Source organism: Periophthalmus magnuspinnatus, chromosome 1, assembly GCF_009829125.3.
Source record: "Periophthalmus magnuspinnatus isolate fPerMag1 chromosome 1, fPerMag1.2.pri, whole genome shotgun sequence".
Classification (NCBI taxonomy): Eukaryota; Metazoa; Chordata; class Actinopteri; order Gobiiformes; family Gobiidae; genus Periophthalmus; species Periophthalmus magnuspinnatus.
In genome coordinates, this window is record NC_047126.1 from 22,665,085 (window position 1) to 22,692,489 (window position 27,405).

The window sequence follows — 27,405 nt, forward strand, 5'->3', positions numbered from 1 at the left end:
AGACCATTTAGTGGACTGCCAATAACAGTGAAAAAATGTCTAAAAACAAACCTGAAAAAGTTTTGAATCAGAAAATAATTATCATATACCGTCAAATGAAAATTGTCAATGGCAAGTCTGGTCAGTCTGATAGATCTGTCAGATGGTGGAGGTGGAAATCCTACCGCCCAAACACGTCACGTAAATAAGAAATCGCTTGTTACACTACTCATATTAGAAGAAAGCACAAAGATACTGTATAAGTATCTGATACTGTATCTGTATAATATAACAGATCTGATTGTGAGATTTAAGATACTGTTACGAGACTATAAGCTGCACTTTTTTCCATAGTTTGGCCAGGGATGCGACTTATACTCAGATGCGACTTATATGTGAAATTATTAAAATATATAATTTCACATCTTTGTTATTGTCACACTGACAACTGCGCGACAGCACTCACGCATGGCTTGTGTACCAGTATAACATCTTCATCTACTTCCAGACTGGTGCTTCTTCTACTTTCAGAGCATGCGGACTTGTTCAGAAGCGACACCGAGGATGAAGAATTCAATGGATTTAGTGATTTGGAGTGAGATCGAGAGTAAACTTGTTGTTTTTTAAGCTTTAGTTATCTGTATCATATCTTACGTTAATAAACCATACACTTACTCAGTTCACTGTCTATGCTTCATGTAGTTGAATAAATATGTGTTATGTTACGGCTGCTTATATATTTCTAAAATTGAAAATCTAGCCTATGCATCACACAAGCACCACAGGTCTGACACAACATTAAAAACAATGTTGGTAACACTTCATAATAACTAAGTTGATGTAGTTATTGAAAAGTGTACCAATATGTTTTGTGTATAAAACACAGACAGATGCAGGTGGAATACGCAAAATCCAAGCAAAAATGCTCTGCTGTGAGGAGAGAGCCATTGCGCCACCACCAGGGCATTACTGCCATAATGATGCATTACTGCCATACTCTTGACACTTTATATTTGGAATACACTGCACCATGACTTAGAAAACTCTCCTGTCCCTTACAATGACCAGACAGGGGAAATCTGTTTAGTGTGTTCTGCACAAAATCAGTGAAGCACAATTAATTCAATGGCAAATAATTAGGGTGCAAGTAATGGTAATTGGCCTCTCCTCTATTCTCTTGAAAATAAAAGCTTAAACAAAAGCCCTCTCCTTACTGTCTCCACGTCGGACGTACTTCAAACACACTTTTAGAAGAGCCAAGGTCACACTGTGTAAAACGGAGCTTGCGGGCCAATTTGTGCACAACACAAGCATTGTAATGGCTGCTGTGACTTTGTTCACTATGTCCTGTTTGGTTTGCACGAGCGTCTATCAAAGACAAAGCTGTGCGTTAATAGCTACTGATGCTAATTGCTCTAAAAGGTTAAAAAAAAGAAGTCAAATTTAGAGTGCGCTCAGGCAGCACTAGGGCTACAACTGTACATTTTCATTGTAGCAGATGTCTCAGAGGCTGCAGACTTTAAAGGGCCCATGTTACGCCGATTTTTGATCTGTTATAATGTTGTGTCCTCATCAAAAATGTACCCAGAGTTATGTTCTGTTTCATTCATGTTTAACACACAAATCCTGCATATGTAGTCAGATTTTTTTTCTCAAATAGAAAACACTCTGTTCCACCTTGTAGTGTCATATGGTAATAGGGATCTAAAGATACTGGTGATATCACAGTATCACAATTTCCTCAATATCGCTGTAGTCTCTTTTCGGTATTAAACAGTATGTGTTTGTGCCCAAAATGATAGTTTTGACTACATATACTATGATCCGTTGCGCCACATCACCCCTCAGATCCGCTGTTTGAGCTCATAGGATCACATGGTGCAGGCTTTCCACACTTGTGTTAACAACAACAAAGTGACACGCAGATGCCAGCATTTGCAAAGAAGGGAGAATGGAGGAAGAGGAAAGCTGAGCCGAAACCCTGCATAATGTTGAAAAAATAAAAAAAATTAAACAGTTTAGTTTTGCCTGGATATTCTTTTTTACTACTTCACCAGGCTGTTCACATTGCAGATTTTCTTAACTTATATTGGTATTTTGCACTTCATTGAAACATGCCAATCAATACATTCCTATGTGGTAAAACGGGAAGTGCTCCACTGTGTTAAGCTCCATACACCTTCTCTAAAATCATTTGGATGATTTAATTCCTGGAATTTCCCATCTACTAAACAAAAAGTAAAAGGTAGCTGATAACTTGAAAACCACCACTTCATGACATCACAAGTGGAACAGGGGATTTTGAGCTCTGGAGATGTACACAGACTGATGATTCAGTGATTACTCAAACATAAAACAAAACTCCAGGCATGTTTTTGAGGAGGTAACAATATTCTAAAATGGCTTAAAGCTCACAAGAGACAATTTTACGCAATATAGGACCTTTAAGAACTATAAAAAGGGCAAAATATAATTGCAATACAAGTCAAATTACACTGCCTGGCCAAAAAAAAGTCGCCACCTGGATTTAACTAAGCAAATGATCTGGGGTTCCTGCAATCGGTCCGGACTAGGTTCAGCAACAGTCTGTGCTCAAAGAATGAGGTCAGCTGACACCTGAATATACTGAATGACCAGGTTATTCCATCAATGGATTTTTTCTTCCCTGATGGCACGGGCATATTCCAAGATGACAATGCCAGGATTCATCGGGCTCAAATTGTGAAAGAGTGGTTCAGGAGCATGAGACATCATTTTCACACATGGACTGGCCACCGCAGAGTCCAGACCTTAACCCCATTGAGAATCTTTGGGATGTGCTGGAGAAGGCTTTGTGTCAGACTTGACCATCATCAATGCAAGATCTTGGTGAAAAATTAATGCAACACTGGATGGAAATAAATCTTGTGACATTGCAGAAGCTTATCAAAACAATGCCACTGCGAATGTGTGACGTAATTGAAGCTAAAGGCGGAACAACGAAATATTACAGTGTGTGACCTTTTTTTGTTTTGATGATGACATTTTTTTAGCCAGGCAGTGTATATACTGATTGTTTTAGATTTGGTAAAACAATCTTTCCACATATTTTAGTTGTAACTTCAGATTTTTGTCATTTGTACAAGCAGTGTTGTTTTCAGTTTAAGAAATGGTTATAACACCATATACACTGGTTACTAAACATCTGGCAAGAACAAAACTATTGAAATACATGAATCATTTAAAATGTTCTGTTGTTAACTAATATTGGTGCTTAAATACAGGCTATTCAAAAAGTACCATTAGAGCTAAATATGTTTGAGGATTGTGTGGCTCTCAAGTGCAGTGCATTTAGTAATATTTTTATTTAATATATAGATATATTTAGATTTATGTTCAAGGTGAAAACATGAATTGTAGTAAGGCAAACCAACCAAACCATCATTTTTGACACAGACTAAAATGAATTCTAAGTGTACCTTTCAACCAAGGTTGTACTGGAAATACCTTCATTTAACACTGAATCTTCTTTAATAAAGTAAATGCGACAGATAGAACAGTTCAACAGATCAAAAAGTTTGAGTTTAAGGATCATTTGAGTTACATAACAAAGCTTTGGAGAGCAAGCAAGCAAAGCACAAATATCTCCATGGAGACAAGAAGGGAGCAGACCTCCTCCAGAAAATTGCAGTGCACCTTTAATATCTTGTTCAATACCCATTATGTAATAGGCTTATGAAAATTATGACTGGTATGAAAATTATGATTGGTCGGATAAAACATCACTGATCAAAAGACAGCAAAGTGTTTAAAGAGGAAAAGAGGAAGTATTATGCAAAATCGACTTGTATGATTGAGCGTGTGCACCTTTGCCGTCAAACCAGTAAACCTAGGGGAAATACTGTGTACATAACAACTTCACAAACCTGATGCGATATATAGTAGTTTCATTAGTGAGATGCATGCTGATTGTGTTGTGATAGCTCTCTGAAGAGGGAGTGACACAGATAGCAAAGGGAGGGAGGACTCAGAGCGTCAAAAACAAAAGTGCAACTTAGAAAGCATGTTAATACGTTGTTTTTTCCGAATATAGCGTTTTCAAAATAATACAAGGTTACATACGTTAGTAGTTAATACCCCGTAGAAGTAAAATACCCTCTCTTTAACTGCTCCTCCAGTGCTCCTCCATTACTTACACGCTTTAATATTGAGAGCCATAACCAGAGCTATCTCCTGACTGTTTTATCACTGTGTCAGCACTAGGGAAAGGTCTGCGAACCTATTATCACTTGAGAATGAGAGAATATCCTCTGGCTTGTGTAAATGTGTTTAAACCATCACGACCGCCTTTAGTGGCATCAGGCCAAGACTAAAGTGCTTAAGTTGAGACTTCTGGAGGTGAGTATTTAGACTAAGTGAGACAAACTATGTCGTTACACACCATAGACTGTATATATAAATGAAGATAGCTAACCTGCTAGCTGCTGAGTTTCAAATAGGGAGTGCCCATGGGCGCGTTTCCGGCTCACACCTCCCTCCGTGTCTGCTGTCAGCTCGTCATTTTGGTCTTAAATTGTTTGCATTAACCCACTCTACATGATCCTGATATTTTGCTATTGTGTCAGTATGACCATTAAAAACAGACAAATCAGGCGCGGGAAAGAAGGCGTTAAAATCCCGAGGGCAGGGGGGTTACGTTCAACAGCCTCACTCCGGATTGGCTCGTTGGTTTCTATGACACGGCAATCAAAATTCCAAATAAGTAACTTGGCTCCAAATTCACCCCTGTAACTGCTAGCCACTTCTTTATACAGTCTATGTTACACACACAATACAGGCTGACAGGCTAATTGGCTGTGAAGTATAGTGACCCACGCACACAAAAATTAATACATGTGGATATATTAACGATGTGCCAAAGGGTCTGTGAGCAGTAGGGGCAAGTTAGATTTAAATGCATACTTCCGTCTTCTGTGAAAAATTGAAAATTGATTTGTTTTTTGAGAAATGGTTTGTAGTGCCTTGCTTTGGTATTTATATACTGAGTAGTAAAAATGCCACAGATGAAGTCAATAAAGGCAAAATAAAAAGTGAAATTTTAAACTTACTTAACTCAGCAATAGCCGTTATACTTCATGGCCAGTGTGAATAGTCAATCAGACACTTAACCTGCTAGTGCAAAATTGCCAAATATCCATTAACATATAACTGAGAATTGTTTATAAAATTACACGCAATTCCAAAGAGCATATCTAACATGTATTTTGAACAAGTTTATTATAATAAAGCTGTGTTTCTGCTTTGAGGGATTGGTACAGCTATGCTTGTACTTCAGATGCCCTACCTTATAAGGCTACAAGATCAATTGTGATTGAATTGAAAATGCAATTTCAATGGATGCAATTAGCAAAGGCTGCTATTTTAAAGTACCACAATTTCCTTCACAAAAAAACAAAATATCCTGTCTTATTCTGCATAAAAAAACCTGCTAGCCTTGTAGTTCAGATCTGTACAAACATGTTCTGAAATCTGCCTCTTCTGTTGTGTGCCAGTTCATATTTCAATCTTTTTGTCAATTCTCCTGAAAGCGCTTAAAATATAAACTTTGAACAGAATCCTATAATTAAAACATAAATCACAAATATAATCGCAGTGCTTGTCATAAAAAAAAAAAAATCAATTCGATATTTTTCCCAAATCATGCAACTCTATTATTTAATCAATTTATGAATTAATTAATTTATCAATTAACAGCTAAAATCATAATTGTTAAATATTGCAGCAGTTGTGCTGTTGTTCATTTCAATCTGATATTCCTGCATCTCAGTGCTATTAGGCAATTTAACAGTTGATATAGCCATTTAGGTCATAACTATATTACACATAATTTCTGAATCGTATGCCTTCAGAACCTTATCTTACTTTGACATATTATTCATTATTATTCCACTCGGCTTTTCTGTTCACTGTTGTTGCCCACAAACCACCGGTGACAGGTCGACAGGAGGCTTGCCGTTTAGTTCCATTTTATTCTGCTCTCTCAAACTGTTATTCAGTTTTTGCTCTAAATCAGCATAAAACTAATGGGGCATTTAAGAGGCACTTTTGGATTATGGGAGTACTTTTTACTTTTGAACGTATTTGAAGTTGAAGCAAACCTTGAAGGAGACAGACTTAATTCTCCTGGAGCTTAGCACTAAAATCACTCATGGGAAACATTACAGACGCCTGCCAACTCAAACAGGATCTCTTCACTTTAAACACTGCCTGTCTATCTCTGTGAAGTATGCAACACCAAATGAGTAAAACTAAGAACTTAATGAGTGTAAATAGTACCATACGCAGGAATGTGACAAGTAAGGCCGCAGTTGGCTAAACAAATTCTTGAACGACTAAAGATGTGTCCTGCTGATCGATTAGTCGATTAAAAAGGGGGCGTGGCAAAAGCACTTAAAATTATCTCTGTGTATCTGACCCTTTTTTACATATAAATACCAAGAAATAACAAATCTTCACCTAACTCACTCACTCATTAACTTCTACTTTCTGTTGTTGTTGCATATAAATCCTTATAATCTAAATAAAATAATTATCTGATTAATACTGACATAGGTAGACTAAGACACCATCATGAACAAATATAAGGGTTGGCCATTTTCATGCAGAATAACACAGAATATTTAATTGTTTGTGGAGAAAATGATAGTACTTCATAAACTACGATCTGCTTATTGCGTCCATTAAATTTGGCATTTCTATTTGATTGCGATTAATCTCGCAGTCCTAGCTAATATAATTAAATTACTTGGTGTGAAAAAGAGAATAAGTAGCATTTTCACAATACAAGAGCCTCCCCACAATTTGAGTAAAAGTACTGTGACCCAGATACTACATACAAAAACATATAGTACTATATATGTTGTGTGTTGTAAGCAAGTTCTAGTTTTCTCTGTCAATTTGGTTTACATTATTACTATAGAGTGAGAAGAATGGCTCTGAGGTATGTACACTAACACACTGATTCATATTGACTGAAAAATCGATGGACAAATCTATACATTACACAAGGACATAAAGGGTGGAAAGTTTTGACCATAAAAGCACAAATAGGACGTGCTGATGCGGCTTTATGTGTATCAGTCACGTTACACATATAGAATACTGAAGTAGATGAATAGAAGTTTATTGATATGAAAGTGATATTTAACATATTTTTTATTAAGGAACCGTAAGTAAGATTATATGAACTGTGTCTCCAAATATGAGGTAAACATGTTCAAATCAAATATAGATTTTACTGATAACAATTATGCTGATTTATTTTTGAGTAGTTTTCACACTGCCACTAGTGAGGTCAACTTAAAAGAGCATTCGCTCCAAGAGCAGCGTGCTTGGGCCAGTGTGAACCCAACAGTCACATTCTGGACCACATTAAAAGCCTGCTCCCAGCGAGCTCGAAACAGGTGGTCTTGGAGCGACTCCACTCGCACTCTGAAGCGGGGCGAGTGTGGTGTGAAAAAATAAAGTAAACAGAACTAAATCACTTGTTTATGTTCTAAGTTGGTGTTTTGATTCTCAAGAAAATTAGAATACTGATTGTGTAACAAAATGAAGAAGCTTTGTTTCTCTAATTAATAAATAAGAGTCAAAATGAGGCAAAATACATAATATTATAGTTAAGTTGGTTAAGGTTCTGTTATGGTAAAAAATCAAGTGTTATATAGAACCAGAAATGGAGGTATTTGAAATCATTGTTGATAGCAGCCAAACCCTTATCAGCAAATTAGAAACTAAATGTAAGGTTGACAATGGTCATAATATCACGCAATAGGGATGGAAATATATCAAAATATCATGTCTCAAGTTAAAAACTTCTGCAATATTGTGAACTGTGCAATATTTGAAATATTTAAAAACAGCTATGTCTTTATACTGTCTCTTTTTTCATAGCCACTGTTAAACATTACATTTTGTAGCTCGGGAAATTGTTCATTTTTATCCCGTATAACTTCACAAAAATGGAACATTTGAGATATTTTACATCATCACAAGAATGCCATCATTTTTAATATGTATATCCTAGTAAGGCTAAGTTATAATTAGGCTCAAAAACACCATAACAACCAGCACAGAACACATAAACTCCAATTCATCAGACAAATACCAAACACAATAGGCCAAAATTACGTAAAAAAAAGCACAATTAAGTTAAGCAAAAGCACAAACTCACTGGGTACTCTGTTGATGGCTCGCAGTGGGCGGAGCACTCGAACCGTCCTGATCGCTGATAGGCTGACGTTGTGTCCATCCAGAGAGTACTCCAGCATCCTAGAGACACACCAAAGACATCTCTGTGTCAAATCCGGATCAGAGCGACTTTGGCCTTGGCCCCAGCTCGTGCATCTGGAGGGAATCCGTCACTAGGCGCCGTCGCCAGGAAACACGGGCCCTTTAACGACCAATCATCACCGAGTCCCCGTCTCCCCGGACCCAGCTACGTGATTGTCATTCGGAGCAATCTGCAGACGCACACTTCCACACACACATTTGACATTTCACTGGCATTAAACAAGTGTCGACGCTTTATACACACACAACTCACTGTTGAACGTGCTGCTCGCTGGCTCATATTTAATGTCAAACGGGCGGGCGGGCATGTTGGAATCTAAGGCTGAATGAAGTTGGCAAAATACTGAACGGTGACGTAGAAGAGGTCTTAAAATAAGGGTTAGCAAGTGGGGACATATATTATAATAATAAGAACAATATACTTAATGAGAGCTTAAGTGATGACAAAATGTATTTGGCTTCTAAAAAAAAAGAAAACAAAAACAAAAAGAAGGAATAAGCGAGGACAAGACCCAAGCTCCTAATGAAATCGTTTGAAATTCATTAATTCCTTTTAAGCATATACAAACTCAAGTCTTGAGCAGCCTCGTTTGAGAAATACTATTAGCATAAAAATATCATTTTCTGTTGGCTTTTTGTATTATGGATTTAGTCATACTACAATTAATTAAATAGCCTGTATCTGGTTTAAAGTTATTCTTGTCAAGATAAACGCTCTTTACATCCTGTGTTGTTTGGTCAAAGCTAAATAAGAACAAAGTGAGACTGTAAAATACTATCGATTGCCTAACAGTATCCCAGGCAGTTATTTCTGCGTCATGGTGCTATATCACAATGGCAACTAAAACACTTGACTTATTTTTGAAATCAGTTACAGGTTTTTTAAAAGATATATATTTTATATATATATTTTTTAATTGCCATAAAAATAAACACTGGTGCATTCATCATTAGACAGACACCTTTGTTCTCCTAACGTCAAGTTGTAATTCCTAAATTTTCCTTCCAGTGCAATCAGCTAATTGAATTCAGCTGTGATTAATCTTGCAGCTCTACGAGACATGTCAAATACTTACCCCACAATAACAATAAAGAAGTCCAGTCGGTTCCACGTGTCGCCAAGGTAACCACTTTGACCTATAACGCCCAGCGCCACCATCTTCACCACCATTTCCCCGGCAAAAAAGATGAAGATGCCGTCGTCCAGGGCCTACACACAAACACGCACACAGACACACATGCACATGCACATACGTCAGAACAGCCCAGAGGATTAGAGTAAACTGATTAGTGACAAAATTAAAGGGAGAACTTTTTAAACCCTTGATAATAAAGTCTTAGCATAATGAATATAGAATTTCTGAAGCAGTGTGTGCATGTGTGTATGCACTTAGAGATTCTGCACCTGTACTACTAATATTAATAGCTTATTTATCACAACTAAGTTATCAAAATTTAGCATACTCAGCCAGTACTCTTTTATTATTCAAAAACAGGAAGTGCAGACCAGTAATAGCACCAGTATTATGTGAGATTCAAAAGTAAAACACCTCAAAATGTTTACATAGGTGTTGTTGAGGTTTTTGGGTTTTTTTTTGTCATAGTAAAATAAATTGCATTTACATCTCCAATATACCAGACTGTGTCTATAGCTTAAAATTGATCTGGAAGACAAATCAGAATTCTGTGGTGGAATTTGCTGTTTAACTGTCCTGGTTGACCTGGTTGACCTTATGCTTAACATCTTTGTAATCCCATCCGCATGAAACAAAAATGTCACAAAATTCAACATTTTCTCTGTCAGCTAAAATTAACAAAAGTTAAATGATCTTTTTTCACAATAGCTTCAGAAAGTGGTGCCATTGTTCAACCCAAAGACATGATAGTTGTCAGTTGAAAGGACCTTAAGATTAATACGGTACATTTTTGGACCAAATCTTAAATAAATGACTTCAACATTTGTGAATCATAAGCTAGGACATTTCTTTCAAAAACAGTACAACTCCCATAGAGTTACATTAATTTCCCAGCTCTCCATCTGTAATTATGACATCAGCAACTTGTAGAACGTGACTGCAACAAATGATCAAGAAAATATTGTTTTGTAAAATTTCGATTGAAACTATTCACTATCCAACTACTAGCCAAGTTTATAAAGCCTGCTTATCAAGTTTACATGTGTCAGTAACAGAAGAGGGTAGTATTCAGTTACGTTTACTTGAGCAACTTTTTTAAGAAATTGTACTTTTCAGAGGATTTTTCTAGCAGCTTTACTGCTGCTTGAGTAATATTTTTATTGAAGCAACATATAAGTAATTCATACTGTACAGAGTAACAGTTTGAGCTTGAGTTTGACTTTTGAGTAAAAGTTTTGGTCCCTCTTCCCACTGTCAATCTGCAAGTGACAAAAGTTTTTATGGTTACTACATGAAATTATATCAACATTTGTGTTTCTTGCACCAGTCCTTCAGATATGATTTATTTTGTCTCATGTTTGTGTCTAACCTTTGAAAATACTTGATTTTGTGCATTATTTAAGTTTTGTTCTTCAAATTATATTAACTTAAATATAAGTTAATATAATATAAATCAGATGTTAGGTCCCAGCAGCTCTTACTTGAGTAGCAGTTTTCTCAAATATTACACTGTTTTTTCTATCCTTGTGTACAGCACTTTGGTCAACTTTTTGTTTTTAATAAACTGGATTCGGAATACTTTTTTACTGTTACTTGAGTCATTTCTTGAACTTCTACTTTGTACTTCTACTTTAGTAATATAATTTTGAGTTAATGTTACTCTTACTTAAGTAAATGTTTTGGCATAATGTATACTTTTTATGTTACGTGAAATATGATTTATGGGGGTCTTTTCAATTACATTATGGTGAATAATATTAATACAAAAGTTCCGCTGTGTCCAGTCCTGTCTGACTGAATGCAGAATTGTTTATATTCCAGTGGAGATACAGTGGCTTTCAATAATACTGGAACAATGACTCACTCAGTAGTTTTTATTAACCTTCCTGTAATGACTGCATACTCATAATTTATAATGTGTAAAAGGAATTGTCCTCTGCAGACACGTGACTCGAATTAAAAAAGGCACAGCATAATAAATAATAAGAAAGGCCTTTGTGAATACTTGTATGTTATGAATCGTTATATGTTAATGGCTCAATTCATTCTATTGTAATGTGTGGTGAATGCGCGTCTTACCTGGAGAAAGAAGGGGGTGTGGCCACAAGGCTGGAACATTCCTAGGGTCACACAGTTGAGCAGGATGGCCAGGATGCTCACGCGTTCGAACCATGTGCAAGACAGTTAAGGCATTTCTCAAAATGCAGTGACTGTAGATAATAAAATAACAGTATATACAGATTCTTTGCCATGACATGGCTGAGGGATTGTGCATGTATGTCTATGATGGAAAGTTCAGCAGTTACCATACTGACACAATGCAAACACTGCCAAAGAAGTTGAAAACTTGAAAAAATGAACTGTTTAACAGCACAAATCAGCTCACTTGTTGTGGTTCCAGGTAAGTCAGTTCTTTATGGTCAGATTGTGTTAAAATAAAGCTCAGATTAAAGTCTAACTAGAGTAACAGAACTTCAGACAAGGCAGTGCCTTCAGTTAGCCTGACATCCCCCAGGGAATGTTAATAGCATCAGCTGGAAAGTATCAATAGGGGGACAGGGTCTGATCAAGTTATGAGCAAAGTGATAGGAGTGACCATCTCAAACGATACACAAATGTAAGTGATGAAATATTGAAGATTGCATTTCTTAACACATTTCAGCCATCTATTGCCAGCCAAACGCAGCCTTCTACATTTGACTGTAATCACATCTTAATACATTCATACTTTTATACAAATAGACTTTCTCCCCTTCCTGTACCTGAAAGCTCAGCTGTGTGTCCTAATCCACAATTATTTAATCTTTTGGACAAGATTTTGTGCCACAGAATGTTACAAGAGAAAATTACCATAAGATAGGGAAAAATTATTTGTTTGGATTGAACAAAAAACAGGTTAAGTGTTGGTGAGTTACACATTTTGACAAGCTGTAGGTTCAAGAAGCATTGCTACAATGACAGCAAAAATATAAAACAAAGTAAATAAAAAATGTGAGGTTTCAATTATGAGCAGAACTGCACAATTTATATATACAAATTATGACACAACCTCATCTTGTCTTGTTCACGTGGACCCAATCTCATGTCTTGTGGAAAGTGTGTCTCGTCCCACAACTACTAACCAATATAAAAACTGGTTTGTATAATAATCTGAACAAGTGTCAATACAAAAATGAAAGCCACAAGCGGCAATGAAAGCTGTCGCCACAATTCATTGTTCCTCCCATGCGCCTGGCTTGGACTTCCAACTGTCTCTGCATCGCGACCGCCTCTGCATCGCATCCAATTATGGTGTAATTTACGTTTTCTGACTGGAGTGACCTAAATAATGTTTGTGTCACTTTTCAATCACTTTACACTTTGCATCCAGGATTCATAGAACCATAGTTATGTACGTAACTCTCATTATACTGGAAGGAATGTTGGTGTGATGATGATTTTTGTATGTTATGATGAATAGACTGGACCTTAGAATCAAAATCAAGTTTGAAATGTTAGTATCATGACAACAATATCCCCAAAGCAGCAGAACCACCAACCTTCTCAGCCCCTCCAACTCCTCTTCTCCACCACCACCCCTGAGGAGATATTTTCCCATCTACCATTCCATCCCTTCATCCCATCTCTACTTCTGCATCTGCCAAGGTCTAAGCACCAAAGTTTATATCCACTACTCATTAGTCTATCACTAGTGATACAAAAAATTCAAACTCAATTTTGCTACTGAGGAATAGACTAGATGCTCACTACAGATTCTGATACCATAAATGTAAAAACACTCTTTATTTAGAATGATTTCAACATTAAATCATAGTACTTTCTTTTAAATTACCATGTGACCTTATATCTGTGTAATCTCTCAGTTGTTCAAGCAGGTTCCATAGTGGTCCATGGGGGCATATACTAGTCTATATGGTCTTAGACTTGTTCTGATACAGCTCAAGATCATTCAAAAACTATTCAGGAAAGGTTGATTTCAGTCCTGTGAATGTGACTTTTTTAGTATTGATACTTGCTCAAATGAGTATCTAGTTTCGATACTAGTTTTAGTATTGATTAGTATCAGATTTTCGATACTTTTGATAACCATACTATTCACTCTTTTGTCTGTTTCCCAAAGGTTTCATCCTGGTTGAATTAGACAGATTCACACGTGCACCTGTCTTGTTAAAATGGACTCTTCTTATTTTGACAGCTGTTGCTAGGAGCTCTGTCAAAGGCTTTCATTGCTGTCGAAAATCTTTCGCCGTGGCTCTAAAGGCACTGGGATACGGTTCACATCATTTCCATACTCATCAAAACACCCGGTGACCCTTTATGGCCGGCGCAGACTCATTTGCATCCATTATGACGAATTATTATTTTATTTTTTTTATCTCACTTTTCCCTCAGACAGTTTGACACCCTCATGCGATGTCTGAGCAACCGCACGGAACCCAATAAGGCCGCCTTGTTGTGTCCATCTGGTGAATCCTTTGATTCCTGTTTGCTTGGTTTGCTAAGCGTAATCACAACACAAACACGCCTGAAACACACTGAACATCGGACTGACTCTTAATTTTATTCCCCTTATGTTGGAAAATTAATGCAGGCACTCATTGGCTAAAACGTACCAGCTGGAATTTACAAGTACAATTTGTGACATAACATTTTGGCATGTTTAATATTCAGGGGTGAGATGGAGAGCAGGGAAACGGCCTTGTAAAACATTTAGAGTCATCCAGAGTTTAAAGTGGAACTTAATAATAAACTGTCTATATGGTGTTTTCATAACAATATCTGCTGTTTGTAATCCTTTTTTTGGCAATTTTAATGTAAACTACATACAATTGAAGCTTTTTGTTAAAAAAACAAACAAAAAAAACACCGATATCTAAATTTGTGCTGCCTTCAGTGGCTTCTGCAATTTTCAGTAGTTGGGAACATCACAAAAGTATGCCCTGATTAGATTCAGGTGTTTCTGAATTAAAATACCTGGATGCAGGGGTGGAGTTTGAAGTGTGGATACTTGTTAGACCAATTGCACTGTTCCTCATAGACATTGCTCCTCCTCCCTCCACATTCTTTTATTTAGTCCTCCAGGTATTGCCCAGTTTAGCAGCTGTATTTGAAGTGTGGTTGTGTGCAAAGTTGAGGAATTTAGTCCCACTTTAAGCCGCTCTTGATTTATTTTTTTCCGCTTTGCTGTTGCTAGCTAGCTGTCAGAATCAGGAGGAGACACATTACAGGTTTCAAATGGGGCTTACAGTGGAGCGGATTGTGTTGGCGCCTAGCAAACCTACTCAGACTCGTATATGGCTGTGAAATGAGGGAAAAAGTGCTGAATGGCGGAGTAGTATTCAAAACTCAAGGACGCGTGCATAACATAAGCAAAAGCCCAGAGCGTGTGCACATGAACCCAGCGCGACATGCACAGACACGCTCAGTCCCCTTTCCCGGACACTTTGCTCTCAAGAGGGCGGCAAAAATTAATGAGAGTACAATCCTTTATCACCCTTGAGACAGAGGGGGGAGAGGGGAGCAAGCGAGGAGGGTAAATCCAGTGTCCTCCCTTTTCGCTGTCGTTGCCATGGGAACACCCCACCACCACCATCCTCACCGTGGGAACTCACTTTGGAGTTTTCACAATTCTCTGCCATGCACTGCAATTAATAGGCAAACAAAGCCAGTGCAAACAAGCTAGTCTGTGATATTGAGCTGGGGTATCAGAATGAGATTATTTATGTTGGGATAAGTTACAAGCGCACAAGTGTTAGCCGGTGTTAGCATGCATAGTTAAACAGGGGGAGTGTGGCAGGGTCAAGGTGTGAGTGATGGATGGGATGGGAGTATTTGGAGCGGTAAGGCCATCATTCTAAACCAGCATAGGGAACGTCCTCTCCTCTGTCTGCTCTTTCGTTCGCTACTCCTCTATCAGCTATGCAACCTTTTCCTTTCTATCATCTCTCATTTTCCTCTCCGCAGCTTTTTCCCTCTCTCTTGGCCCAATTATTTCCCTCCACTGCCCGGCTCCTGCTGCTCCAGTCCGCTCTGTCTTCCTTTATATAGTGCGGTGTAATTTCCCATTTTCATTCCGTATCATTTCTCGCATAGTTTTTTCTTTCCTATTCTCTTCCTGTCTGTTTCCAGCATCGCTGCAAAGAGAGGAGCAGCTCCTAGGTTCAGTTTCCCAGTCACAAACCTGATTTCAAGTCGAGTGACAAACTGTAGCTATATTCAATCATTAAGTCACATATAGTGGAGACAGAAAAGAACTATATGATTAAAAATGATTTCACAGTGTTAAGAAGAAATACTATGCTAGACTTGTAAACAGTTAGAATGTTATATTTAAGTTAACAAAGCTTTGAGTCTAAGAACAGGAAGAATAAAATACAATGTTGAACTGGAATCAAAAAGCAGAAAGCTTTGTCATGACGTTGTCCCTGTTATGCAACGGTAAAGATATAAGTTAACAGCGATTTTCCACAGAGCTAAATAACCTTAATTTATTCACAAATGCAACAAATACCTACAAAGCTGGATTCAGACAGTGTTGTAGATCTCAGAACAGAACATCTTGGGTCACAGTGGTGGTACTGAAATGTTTTTGTTGTTTCCTTAGACATTGTCTCTATGTGCACTTCACAGTTGAAAATACCGAACTTTTAATCATGAGTTTGCTCTATAGCTTCACATAAGACCAGGATATATCTTGAAATGTGTATTTTAAAATAAGTAAAAGTAAAAGAAAGTTTGAAAAACTGCATAAAAGTGTGTAGTATTCTAAACCAAAAAAGTGCTGACTGGAGTGAAATGTGAAATTGCAAAACCCTGAGTTGGAAAGCAACATTATTAAAAGAATTAAAGCTAAACTAGTCTGAATATTGTCTACTGTCATTTTATCAGTAGTGGTTATTGTATGCAACATAACAGCACAAGATGAACAAGGCATTGTCCAATGAACAGATCAGAGCGGAGAGCCCACATGGACCATGTTTAACTGATCACACCAATTATTACAGCTACAATAAATCAATACAACAGAGAGACTGTTTTGGTCAATGCACAAATCACCAATACCTACTCCTAACATACATACTACAGTTCTATTCATCTTTGTGATATCGACATTGCAGACATTGACTAGTCTGTACTGATTGCAAGTTTTCAATATATTCAGTTGCCCCGTCATAAAAAAGAGCAAAAACAGACCAATTAGACGCAAGGTTAAGAAATAATAAGCTTGATGGGTCAATAAACACACGCTACAAAAGGGGGGTGAGGGAGGTTAAGACACTGTTGCCTCGAGCTACTCACTGTAACCAAGTGCAACTGTTACTGCACTTGGTCTGTTCTCACTAATTGCCCCATCACCTCCATCCCCTCGTGCATCTTTGAATATCACCCCCACCCACTTCGCTTCCCTCTTTCGCACACCCTTCTCTCTTTCACCCTTTCTCCTCCTCCTCCTAGTTCAGTGCCAACACAGGTATGAAAGGTCGCGCAGACATTGCAAATCAAATCGGATCACATCACCCTCATCTTTCTGGCATCATCACTCGCTGCACTCTTGGCTCGGCCGTGCGTGCTAAAGGCTATAGTGCTGCAGCCATTTTCATAAGCAACATTCATTATCTTAAAAGAAGTGTGTATAAGGGCACTGCGTACACCGAGGAGTACATGAAGGATACAGCCCCATTTGGTCCCCTCCAAGGACGTGGCATGGGACAACTGCTGGGGCTTTATTGCATACATTAAACTGAAATAGTCTTACTTAAAGTTTAAAGCCTCTATGGGATAAGAGAGAAAAAAATCTAAAGTTAAAAAACTGCCACTGTCAACCTCCTTGTAATATTTTTGGAAATAGGAAGATTTATGACTTACTACCAAAAATAATTCATAATAATATCTTCATGTGAGCTGCACTGAAATAAAGCAAAGCATCATGGTTTGTGTATTTTCCTCTCCTTTTTATCATTACATGCATTTTTAGTGCAGGGGTTCATTATTGAATTGCATCACTGATCATATTACAAATGGCAGCCATTCAAAAGGGTATCAACAGTCGGTAAATACCAGAATTCAATGGCCATTTTTATATATTGATCTAAAATGACAGTAAATACAGAGCAGTGGGTGTGTATGTGGGGGTGGTGAAAACGGGCAATAGCACCTTGATTGCAAAAGATTACTCAAACATGCACGAATCACTTAAAATACAACTTTGAGTGGGTAAATAAGAAGGGGAAATGATTATTACATAGTTAAAGACTCCTAAAAGTCAAATTTACATAATATGTCCCCTAAATTGCTACTTTGTCTTACTTTTGTTTTATTGCATTCAGACTCTTGTACAGGTTAAATTTCTGCTTTTTCTGATTTTTACTGTCTAGCAAAAACAGGAAAACTAGAGCAACTAGTTTATTTTAAATGGTTTGCTGTACTGGAAACGTGTTCTTCACTTTGTTAACGCATTCCATCCTGATTATTCAGTCCAATGAGCTGATGAGCATGGTTAACAACTTTTTGAATCCAAAGTTGTGTTTTGCTGTTACAAGACTGTTACCAACAACCAGCATGTTAAACAGCAGACCACCATTATTTCCTTGCAGACAACAAAAGCCAAAAAGGATCTGCAATTTTAAATGAGCTTGTACAATGGTTTGGCCTTTCAGAACTAATTAAAATGTTCCTTGACTTCGTCCTTCCTTTGTGGTAGCACACAAAATAAATTATCCAAACCAATTCAATTTGACATGCCCGATAACAGGCCAAGACATTTTTATCCAAATGAAAAACACTGTAACAATATTAAACAAATGTGAGGAAAAGGATCAGTGAGGTCAGGGCAGTTAAAAGGGGACATTGTTGTGGTGCTCAGGTTTAGTTACAGAGGTCACAAAGGTCTGACTGAATGTGTTCTGTTTTGGCAGTCAAGCGTGGGGCATACACCTGCTACCATTAGCCTCTTGTTTATTCTAGAAACCTTAGCCACATAAACAACATTAGGATGAATTACATTCTATCACAAGAAACAAAAAAATATTCTGATCCAGTCTAGCTAGATAATCACTCCATCACAATGCACGTCACCATGGTATTAACCTCACAGTACAATATTTGTGATATTGTGGCATTAACAACACACTATGATTACAATACTGAGATATAGAGCTATGTAGAGCTAAATAACACTGACGAAGTAAATCCTGTGTTGTTTGAGAAGGGGCAAACACTGTAAGAGAAGAAATTATAGCATATGCATCCTTTTGCAAAAAACAAACAGAACACAAGGAAAAACTTGATAAAGAGAGGGAACAGATTTACAATGATTCAAAAAATACCTCTGTATTAAAAAATCCTGAAGAAGCTAAAAGAAAATGAATGCAATTTTAAGTCTTGAAGTACAAAAAGATCTGTCAATTTTAAAACTACTTATGATGGAGACCTGTGTGCTGCAAAAATTCTTACATATAAACTCAAAAAAACACACTCCAGGAGCAGGGTGAGTTGTGCTGTGGTTGAGCAATTTAACACGGATGCAATAATCTTAAAGAATTTAGAAGAAACTGCAAATCAATTTGCAAAATTCTCTATGATGATAAAGAAAACCACAAGTCTATCATAGGCCTGTCATGAAAATAACTTTATCGACTGATCATTCAGTATATGAAAGCTGTAACAATATATTTTGTGGCTCAATATGTATCACGTGTTTTTTGTAAAAATATCTATATATATAATAATGTTTGAGCTGTAAAAGGTTGAATAAGTGGCTTCAATGATTAGTTATTGCTTCATTCTGCTACTTATTTTTTTGCAGCTAATATCTTTTAATGATACTGTCTATTTAAAAATCTTTTACTGGGATTATCTTGCGTTATTGTTATTGGGTCAGTGGCATTGTTTATCGCAGTATATCTCTGTTGCAATATATCATGCTTCAAAATGTGTCTGTTATGAAAAATATATCACGTTTCTTCCAAAATATACACCTTCCCAAAGCAACTAAAGAACAAAATTACAACCTTGTAGAGGAAATCTCTGAACTGGAGATAAATACTCATACCAACAAGCTGAAAAACATGAAGTCACCAGGCTGTGATGGCTTTACAATGAGTTCTATAAAATATTTAAAAGAAAGAAATTGCTCCACTTTTAGATAAAGCCTTCAACTATGTCCTTGATAACAACACCTGGGCAGCGACATGGAACTCCAGTATTACAGCAGTTGACCACAAAACAGGAAAAAAATAGACTGTGCATCATATAGGCCAATTAGTTTGTTAAACACAGATCATAAACTTTTGTCATTAATGTTGGATAATAGACTATCACTTGTAAAATCTGACCAAATCGGATTTATAGGCCAAAGATATCTCAAAGACAATGTCAGGACCTTAAGTGTCATTCATATAGTACAAAAAAACACAGTCCAGATGAGAATTCTCACACTTAACACAGAGAAGGTCTTTGTCTACCTCAACTGGATAAAAGCTATGTACAAATCCCCAAGTGTAAGAGTGAGTGTAAATTGTACTATATTTAACATTTAAAATATCTACTTCTAGGAATATGGCAGGGTGATCCATTGTCTCGAATTATGTTTGCTCTGTGTATTGAACCTTTGGCCGAGCGCATCAGAAAAGAGAAAACCATCGGGGGCTTGTGCCTTGGAGGATAAACCCATAAACTTTGATTATATGCTGACGATAGTATTGCTTTATCAAGTCCTGAATCTTCAATAATATCATTAATGAAATCTATACAAGAATTTGGGAAAATTCTCAGGGTACACATTAAATATAGATTTCAGTCAGACATGGTTGCTGGAAATTAAGAAGCAATACACTTTTCAGTGGAGCACAGATGTGATCAAATATCTTGGGATTAATATTACAAAAGACTTGTAATATAATGTAATTAAACAGGAGTTAAATAGGTGGTCACTGATACCTTTTTCATTATGTGAAAAAAATCTAAATTATACAAATGAATATACTCCCAATTTTTGTTTAAGGCGTTTAACTCCCTATTTTTGTTTAAGGTACTCCTCATACTCCTGTATTTCGTTCACTACCTTTAAACAATGAGAGTCAGTGTTTAACAAATTTATGTGGGACCAAAAGTGTGTAAGAATCTCATTAAATTATTTTCAAAAATTAAACAGAGATTGTTAAACTTATTCAAATAATGAAACAAGAAATCATTGATTAAATAGGAAAATCTTTCAATACATATATCTAAAGTACATTGGAACACATTTGTATGAATATTATTAGAAGGAATTCTCTTGGAATATCATTAATCATTATTTTAAAATCTCTGTTATACATACAAAATATAAAACCATGTCCCTTCAATGCTGGCGATAACACAGAGAACAGAAAGCTGATCACAGTCATGTGTTCTTGTCTTGCAAAGCAATAAAAGAAGAAGATTCCATTATAGAACTAAATAAATAGTTTAATATGAAATTTGTATATGACCCATTAACCCTACTAATGGGAAACATTCTAGAAAACGTTAAAGAAAAAGATTCCCATCTATTCTTAATAATACAAATTGCAATGATTAAACAAATTAACCAAACTTGGCAAAGAACTGATGTAACCAACATAAAGTGGAACGAGTTAGTGACTAAACTGTATTAAATGGAAGAATTAACAATAAAACAGAAGATTTTGAAGACAGATGGAGAATATGGAACTATTAAACTGTATTAAACTCTACTACTGTTACTATATGTAACTAATACTATGTATACCGTAACTATTGTAACTCCAAAACTCTTTTGTATGGATAAATTCTAAATGGTAAAATGTATTATATTATTTAGAGAGTGAATAACTGTAACATTTTCTGTGTACCCTTCCCCTGCCATTTTAAAAATATTTTAATTTTGATATGTATATGCGTGTGTGTATGTATATACATATTTTTCTCTCTCTTATTATTATTACTATTATTATTATTGTTGTTATTATTATCTATTTATTATTCTTTCTATCTATTTATTACTTTTCTGTAAAAAAAAATAAGCCAAAAGCCAAAAAAAAAAAAAAAAAACAAGAAACATGTTAACTCACTTAATCATGCTTTAATTATTATAAACTGCAAGCTCAACTCACACATCACCAGGAATGTTCTGCATTAACTATAGTTTCTGCCTTCTAGCTCAACAACGATGTCACTAACTTACTGAAACTGGGCCAAAGTCCATGCATTGCTGGGTTTCAGATGATAACACATTTAGAGGGGTTATGGACCTTCTCACTAAATGAATGCTAACTTGTGTAATCTTCCCTTTAGGATAGTTTTTAAGGAAATACTTAATGTAATGATAAATACAAGAAAGCTGGCTTCTGGCTCCGTGGGACATAATCACATTCTATAATATGAAAACAAGCAATGGAATTTCACAACATACTCATCAGCAATGTGACAAGGTCTGTCTCCATTTTGTGCCAAATCTAGTCTCATTTCAACACTAAATTTAAACATTGAATCCACAAATGGATGACACGATGGGTATAGTATATCTTGTTTAACTTAGCTGTACTATTTTAGATGAAAATCTTTAAAACTTTATGAACCAACAAATAAGCAACCCACTTATTTCCAATGAGGTCTCCCTCATTGGAATTACAACACACAGACTTGATTAGCAATAACCTAGATTAACACCAAACCATTCATGTCTAAAGGGAAAAAAATATAACGAACCAAGTAAAGTTGCTGTCAAGTTCTTCAAGTCCCTTACTCCACCCTCGGACACACTGACAACCGGTAACCATGGCAACATCTGTGCGATCCATGTTAATTGGCTGCAATGATTCTGACAGCTCTCCCCACTTTCACTAAAACCTCCTCCAATCCATCACAAGAGAAACCTAACCTGATAAAGAAAAAGAGGGGCAAATTCAAAACATAAATGATGGAAGGAGAAAAAAAGAGTGGGTGATCAGATAATGAGAAGGGCAGACAGGGAAAGGTGCCTGTACTGTACAAGAACCACACAATCAGCATTCTCATCTTTAAACAAAGGAAATGCTCTAAATCTTTCATGTGCTGCTGAATAAGTTATGTCCTGTGTGTGCATTTGCCCCACCACCTCCATTTGTGCGTATGTGAGCTATAGATTAAAGCAAAATAAGGATATTCAAACTGTCACTATTAAAATTAATGTATAATTCTTTTGAAAATTCTGCTTTCTTTTTTCTTGCTGTTTGAACTTTGTGATTAATTTGGGCTGGAAATGTGAATATTTATCTGCAAAATGTCATTTTTGTTACCATAATGTTTGTGTGCCAGAAACAATGAAATTGTGTTAGTAACTTCAAACATTGTATATGTGCAGTGTGATCTGCTTTCTTACCAATAAATCTTGTTTGTACTAGTTGAAGTAGTGGATATTTTAAACACTGCACAAATTTAAACAGTACTTCGCTTTTAAACATACAGGTAATTACCAAAATGCTGAGATGTTTACAAAGAAGGCTCTTTAGTCCCCACTTACAGAGCATCAAGACTCCAAAGTCAATAAAAACGAAAATAATAGGAATCGATGCAGCTTTGACAAATGACAAGAAAAAGCATCATAATAACCAAAGCTCTTTTTTGTTTCTTTTCCAAAAGAGAAGCTGGTGAAAGAGAAAGCTGCGCTGTAGAGAGAAGAGACATGATGCTGTAAACACGCTCCACAGAGGACAACTGTGAGGCTGAGCGTAGTGAAATGGAAGGAGACAGCAAATTAATCCCTAATACTGTGTAGTGAGTGCAAAAGAGGCAGAAAAAGATGGGGTCAGTTCAGGAGAGACGCCAGTACAGCTGATAGGAGAGGCCACCCCCAGTGTGCTCACATTAATGTCCCTGTCCAACATAGCCAGCCACATCACAGCCCCCACAGATCACTCAGTATACGCAGAAATATACCGTGTATATAATACTCCATGTATCGAATGTGACACATGCCAGCTAGAGCTAAGAGTAGGGCACGGCGACCCACACAATAAACAAGTACAGTGAGCGGAAGTAAGCGGACCGCTGAGGCCGAGCTACTCTGTTGCCAGGCAACCAGGTGATTCCTCTAAAGAGCCTCTCCATGGGAGATTCCCTCATCTGTGTAAGGGCATTCACTCGTGTGTGTACGTGTGTTTAAGAGTGTTCACTATAACTTATGCTGACACACAAGTCCATGTTCTCAGTGTGACCATAGTAACAACCCAGAAAGCTACTGAGCATGGCATTTGCACCCTCTTTTCCACTTGGCACATGTTATTGAGCCCATCATTTATATATTTAAATTTTTTATATTTTATAAACCATAGAGAGCTTATAATAGCAAATATGGACACAGATACCACAAGATCACGCATACAGCCAACACACAAAGGAGCCATAAGCAGTGGAAAAGATTCAATTTGGAAAGCTTGACAAATCCCTGGGGTGTTGCTGACGTTTATGCCAGCTTCAGAGTATTCATAGGCACTCATACAGCGGGTTCTGCTAAACGCGCTCACATGCTCACACCTTAGTCTGCTGGAAGTGAGCTCAGTGAGAGACAGCAGAGTGTGAGCTGAGACAATGAAGACAGGAGCAGCAGTTTCTGAGGTGACATGACGTTTCTACTATTTGTGAATGCTTGTGCCGGGTAAATGTGGGCCAGTAACAATGCCACTGACAGCCGAGTGTAACCCTGGAGATTCATTAGGGCTCGTCACTATGGAAACCTCCAATCAGGCAAAAATGTTAGCCATCTTCTTCTACAACTAATGGGTCCAAGAAAATACCTGAGGTGCTGTGCTCTCTCATACACACTGACCCCCACATGTCCCCTGTGTTTGGAGCCAACATAAACATGTGCATACTGTTTGGTGTAAGACCTGCAGCGGTGAGGAAGCCCAGAGCTCCAACACAAACAGACAATGTGTCTCTGACGCACTGTTTAAGGTGAAGGATATGGGTGGCAGACGGCTCGCAGGCACCAGGAGCGTGGCGGGCTGTGCTGGGTTAGAGCCAGGAGGACCACAGGGGCCAGAGAGGGATACGGCAGCTCCTCCTTCTCCTCTTTGTCCAGCTCCAGATCAGGCTCCTCTTCCAGCTGCCTGTCCTCTCTCTCCACCGACACACGCACGTGCTCACCCTCCTCCTCCTCATCACCCTCCTCGTCTGTGGGCCCGCGCTGCTGCTCATCCAGGTCTGGGTCCTGGCTCTGGCCCGTCATGGCTGTGCTGGGAGCAGCCTGAACCTATAACAGGGACATTGAATCCACCATTTTACCAGGGCAAGGGGATTTCAACAATAATCAGGTTTACAAGGTTAAAGTATATGTTAATAATCCCCCATGAGGAAAATTCATTCTCTGCATTTGACCCATCCTTCAGTGCTACTAGGGAAAGCTGTCAGAAGCACAGTAGCACTGCCCTTTGACAAGTTGCCAGAACTGAGCAGAGCCTCTAAATGTACAGTAATAACCTGAAAGGAGTAACTTCTCATCATAATCATCCTCCTTATGTCAGTGCAGTCTGGTCCAGCACATCTCTTTCACTCACAGAGACACACCAATGAATCAGCATTACTGGATTTAGCAAGCTCAGTGGCAGCGAGTGGACGGCAGCCATGTTGATCTGAAATTGTTATTGCGATGTGTATTTAGTGAATATGTCCTTTTCATCTGCCGTCTGCGGCACATCTGCAGCTGCACAATGATAACATTTTCAGCCCTCACTGCACTGATCCACATTGCAATTACATTAATATTTTAATTCTGTCTTTAGCCCTATCATAATCTCTGCTACAAAACCCCTGTAATCAAGGCAGCAAAAACTCAAAAGGCTTTTATTTAATCACTTTGTCAGTTATATAATTTAAGACACATGTGGAAATAACTTCTCTCTAAATTCCAATCACTTAAGAATTATTATGCCGTTGCCCTCCATATAAAAACAGTGGATGACCGAGGCTTTGTAAGACAACACTGTTTACTTTATTACTTAAGCATATTGAAGCATCGATGCACCAATGATGATATTATTTCCAATTCAATAAAGCGTACTGGATCGGGTACATGGCTGTGAAATGTCACATTCAGATCAGTTTTTTGATAAGTTATTTGTGTTAGAAGGAAAGAAATGTTATCTCTCTAGTATCTGTTCATATAGAGTAAAACATCTGGATGGGTATTTCTTGACTAACTTCAGGGTGGATGGAAATCTATTTATTTGTGACTGTGTCATTGCATAACATACACAAATAATGTTTTAAATAATATGCAAATGTGTGATTTGGCCAATTCTTCAGTTACATGTAGATGTAATGAGCATAAGAAAGAGAATAACACAATATACATGCCTACTTTGTAAGGCTGGGCAAAAAATCGATTAAATCCATTAATCAAATTTCAAGTTCAAATTGAAAACATATATTTTTATTTCTTAATTTTCTTGCATTCTTTTTAGTTTTGACAATTTTCTGTAGTTTGCAGAATATTTTTGTAGAAAGGGGGGAAAAAATCAACAATTTTATTTTTATTCACCCAGCCCTATTACTTTGTACTTTATATGTAGTATCATTACTATTACATTACCATTACTGGAGTAATTTGATGAAGGAGAAAAAAAAGAAGGATGAGTGAAGTGCTAATCACACTGTTTGTTGTTTTTTTTGGCAGTGACAGGTGGCAAGTGAACATTCTGTTCTCCAGGTGCATGTGTTAAACAGTTAAAACAGACCAGAAGTATTTACAAAACTGCTGATTCTGTTGAGCATCTAAAAGCCTAATTTGAATGTAATTTCAGATTTAAAATGTATTTATTTTCTACTGCCATGTTCATTTGCATCCAACAACACTGCCGTTAACTAATTTAAAAGATATCAAGCCATCTCTGCCCTGTGCATTGTGGATATAGCCCACCATTAAACACAGGTAGCTATTAGCCTAGGTGCAAACAGGCTCAATGCAGTCAACAGGAAGCACTGGAATCCCTTTGTTACACAGTAATCCCACAGCTGTGCTTCTGAGCGATGACAAGAGGTCATTACTGCTGATGCTTTTAATCCAGACAGCTTTAAACAATCTGGATGTGCGCGGAGAAAAAGTGGCTTAGAAGAGCAGCGCTGTGTGGATACATGGGAACTACAGACTGATATTACCAGTGCTCTATAAGGTGATTAGTTTAAGTTGAAGCTTTCAGATTTATTACACTTGAGTTGTGACTTAACATGGAGTCACACAAAGGGCAAAGTCAGCTGGCTGTTGTCATAACTACCATTTCTGTAAAGGTTATGCAGACGGCACCCTCTGAAACTTTATTAGTGAGTGGCAAAGGTATATGACTGTTAATGGTGAGTCATGACATTTTCTTCTGTAAGAGCTCAAAACACATCTAAAATGTGAAAGAGCTGCTACAGTTTAATAACAAATACAAAAGTCTACAACTCTGCTAAATATTTAGTTTGTACCTGACATTTAAAACAAGAAAATGAAGTAAACAGTCATAGAAAACCAGTTAACAGTTAGCTAGACAGCAGGGACACTGCAGACTACACGCACATTTATCACTGATACAGAGTTTGGGGTCGGACACAGTTGAACTGAACCTTCCTCTCCTTAAATAAGAGGTTTCTGAGTCAGTGTGTGGAGGAAATAATTACTGTGGCTAAGAAACAGCTCCACGGATAAAATTGAGGCAATAAAAAGCAAAGAAACACATTTTGTCAGTTCAGCTGGCCATAGTTCTGCCTCAGTGCCACTCAGTCGGACTGTTGAGGGGCATTTTTTCGAATTACAGGATGTCAGTGCATAACCTTTATACAGGGATTTCAGATTTCACTCTGCCTTTTGAAATCTAAAGCCTAAAGTTGATTTCTGGGTATGTTCATCAGTGTTTTTTAACACAAAGTTTAGGCTTTTGCCTTTTTTTCCTTCAAATCAAAAATAAAGATCTTCAAAAGAATCATTAAAAGAAAATAGTTATAA

The 27,405-nt window shown here is 37.3% G+C and overlaps 1 protein-coding gene across 1 annotated transcript in view; it reads right to left on the reverse strand.

Moving 5' to 3' along the window:
• The window catches only part of LOC117369797 (voltage-dependent T-type calcium channel subunit alpha-1H-like), a 114,077-nt gene that overhangs the window by 84,646 nt on the left and 2,026 nt on the right, over nt 1–27,405 (reverse strand). Inside the window, exons 2-5 of the mRNA XM_055222876.1 lie at nt 24,389–24,675; nt 11,523–11,616; nt 9,384–9,517; nt 8,189–8,286 (exon numbers count right to left, since the gene is read on the reverse strand). Of these exons, the coding sequence (XP_055078851.1) occupies nt 8,189–8,286; nt 9,384–9,517; nt 11,523–11,616; nt 24,389–24,651 (589 nt within the window). The 5' untranslated portion in view covers nt 24,652–24,675. The remainder of the gene's footprint in view (nt 1–8,188; nt 8,287–9,383; nt 9,518–11,522; nt 11,617–24,388; nt 24,676–27,405) is intronic.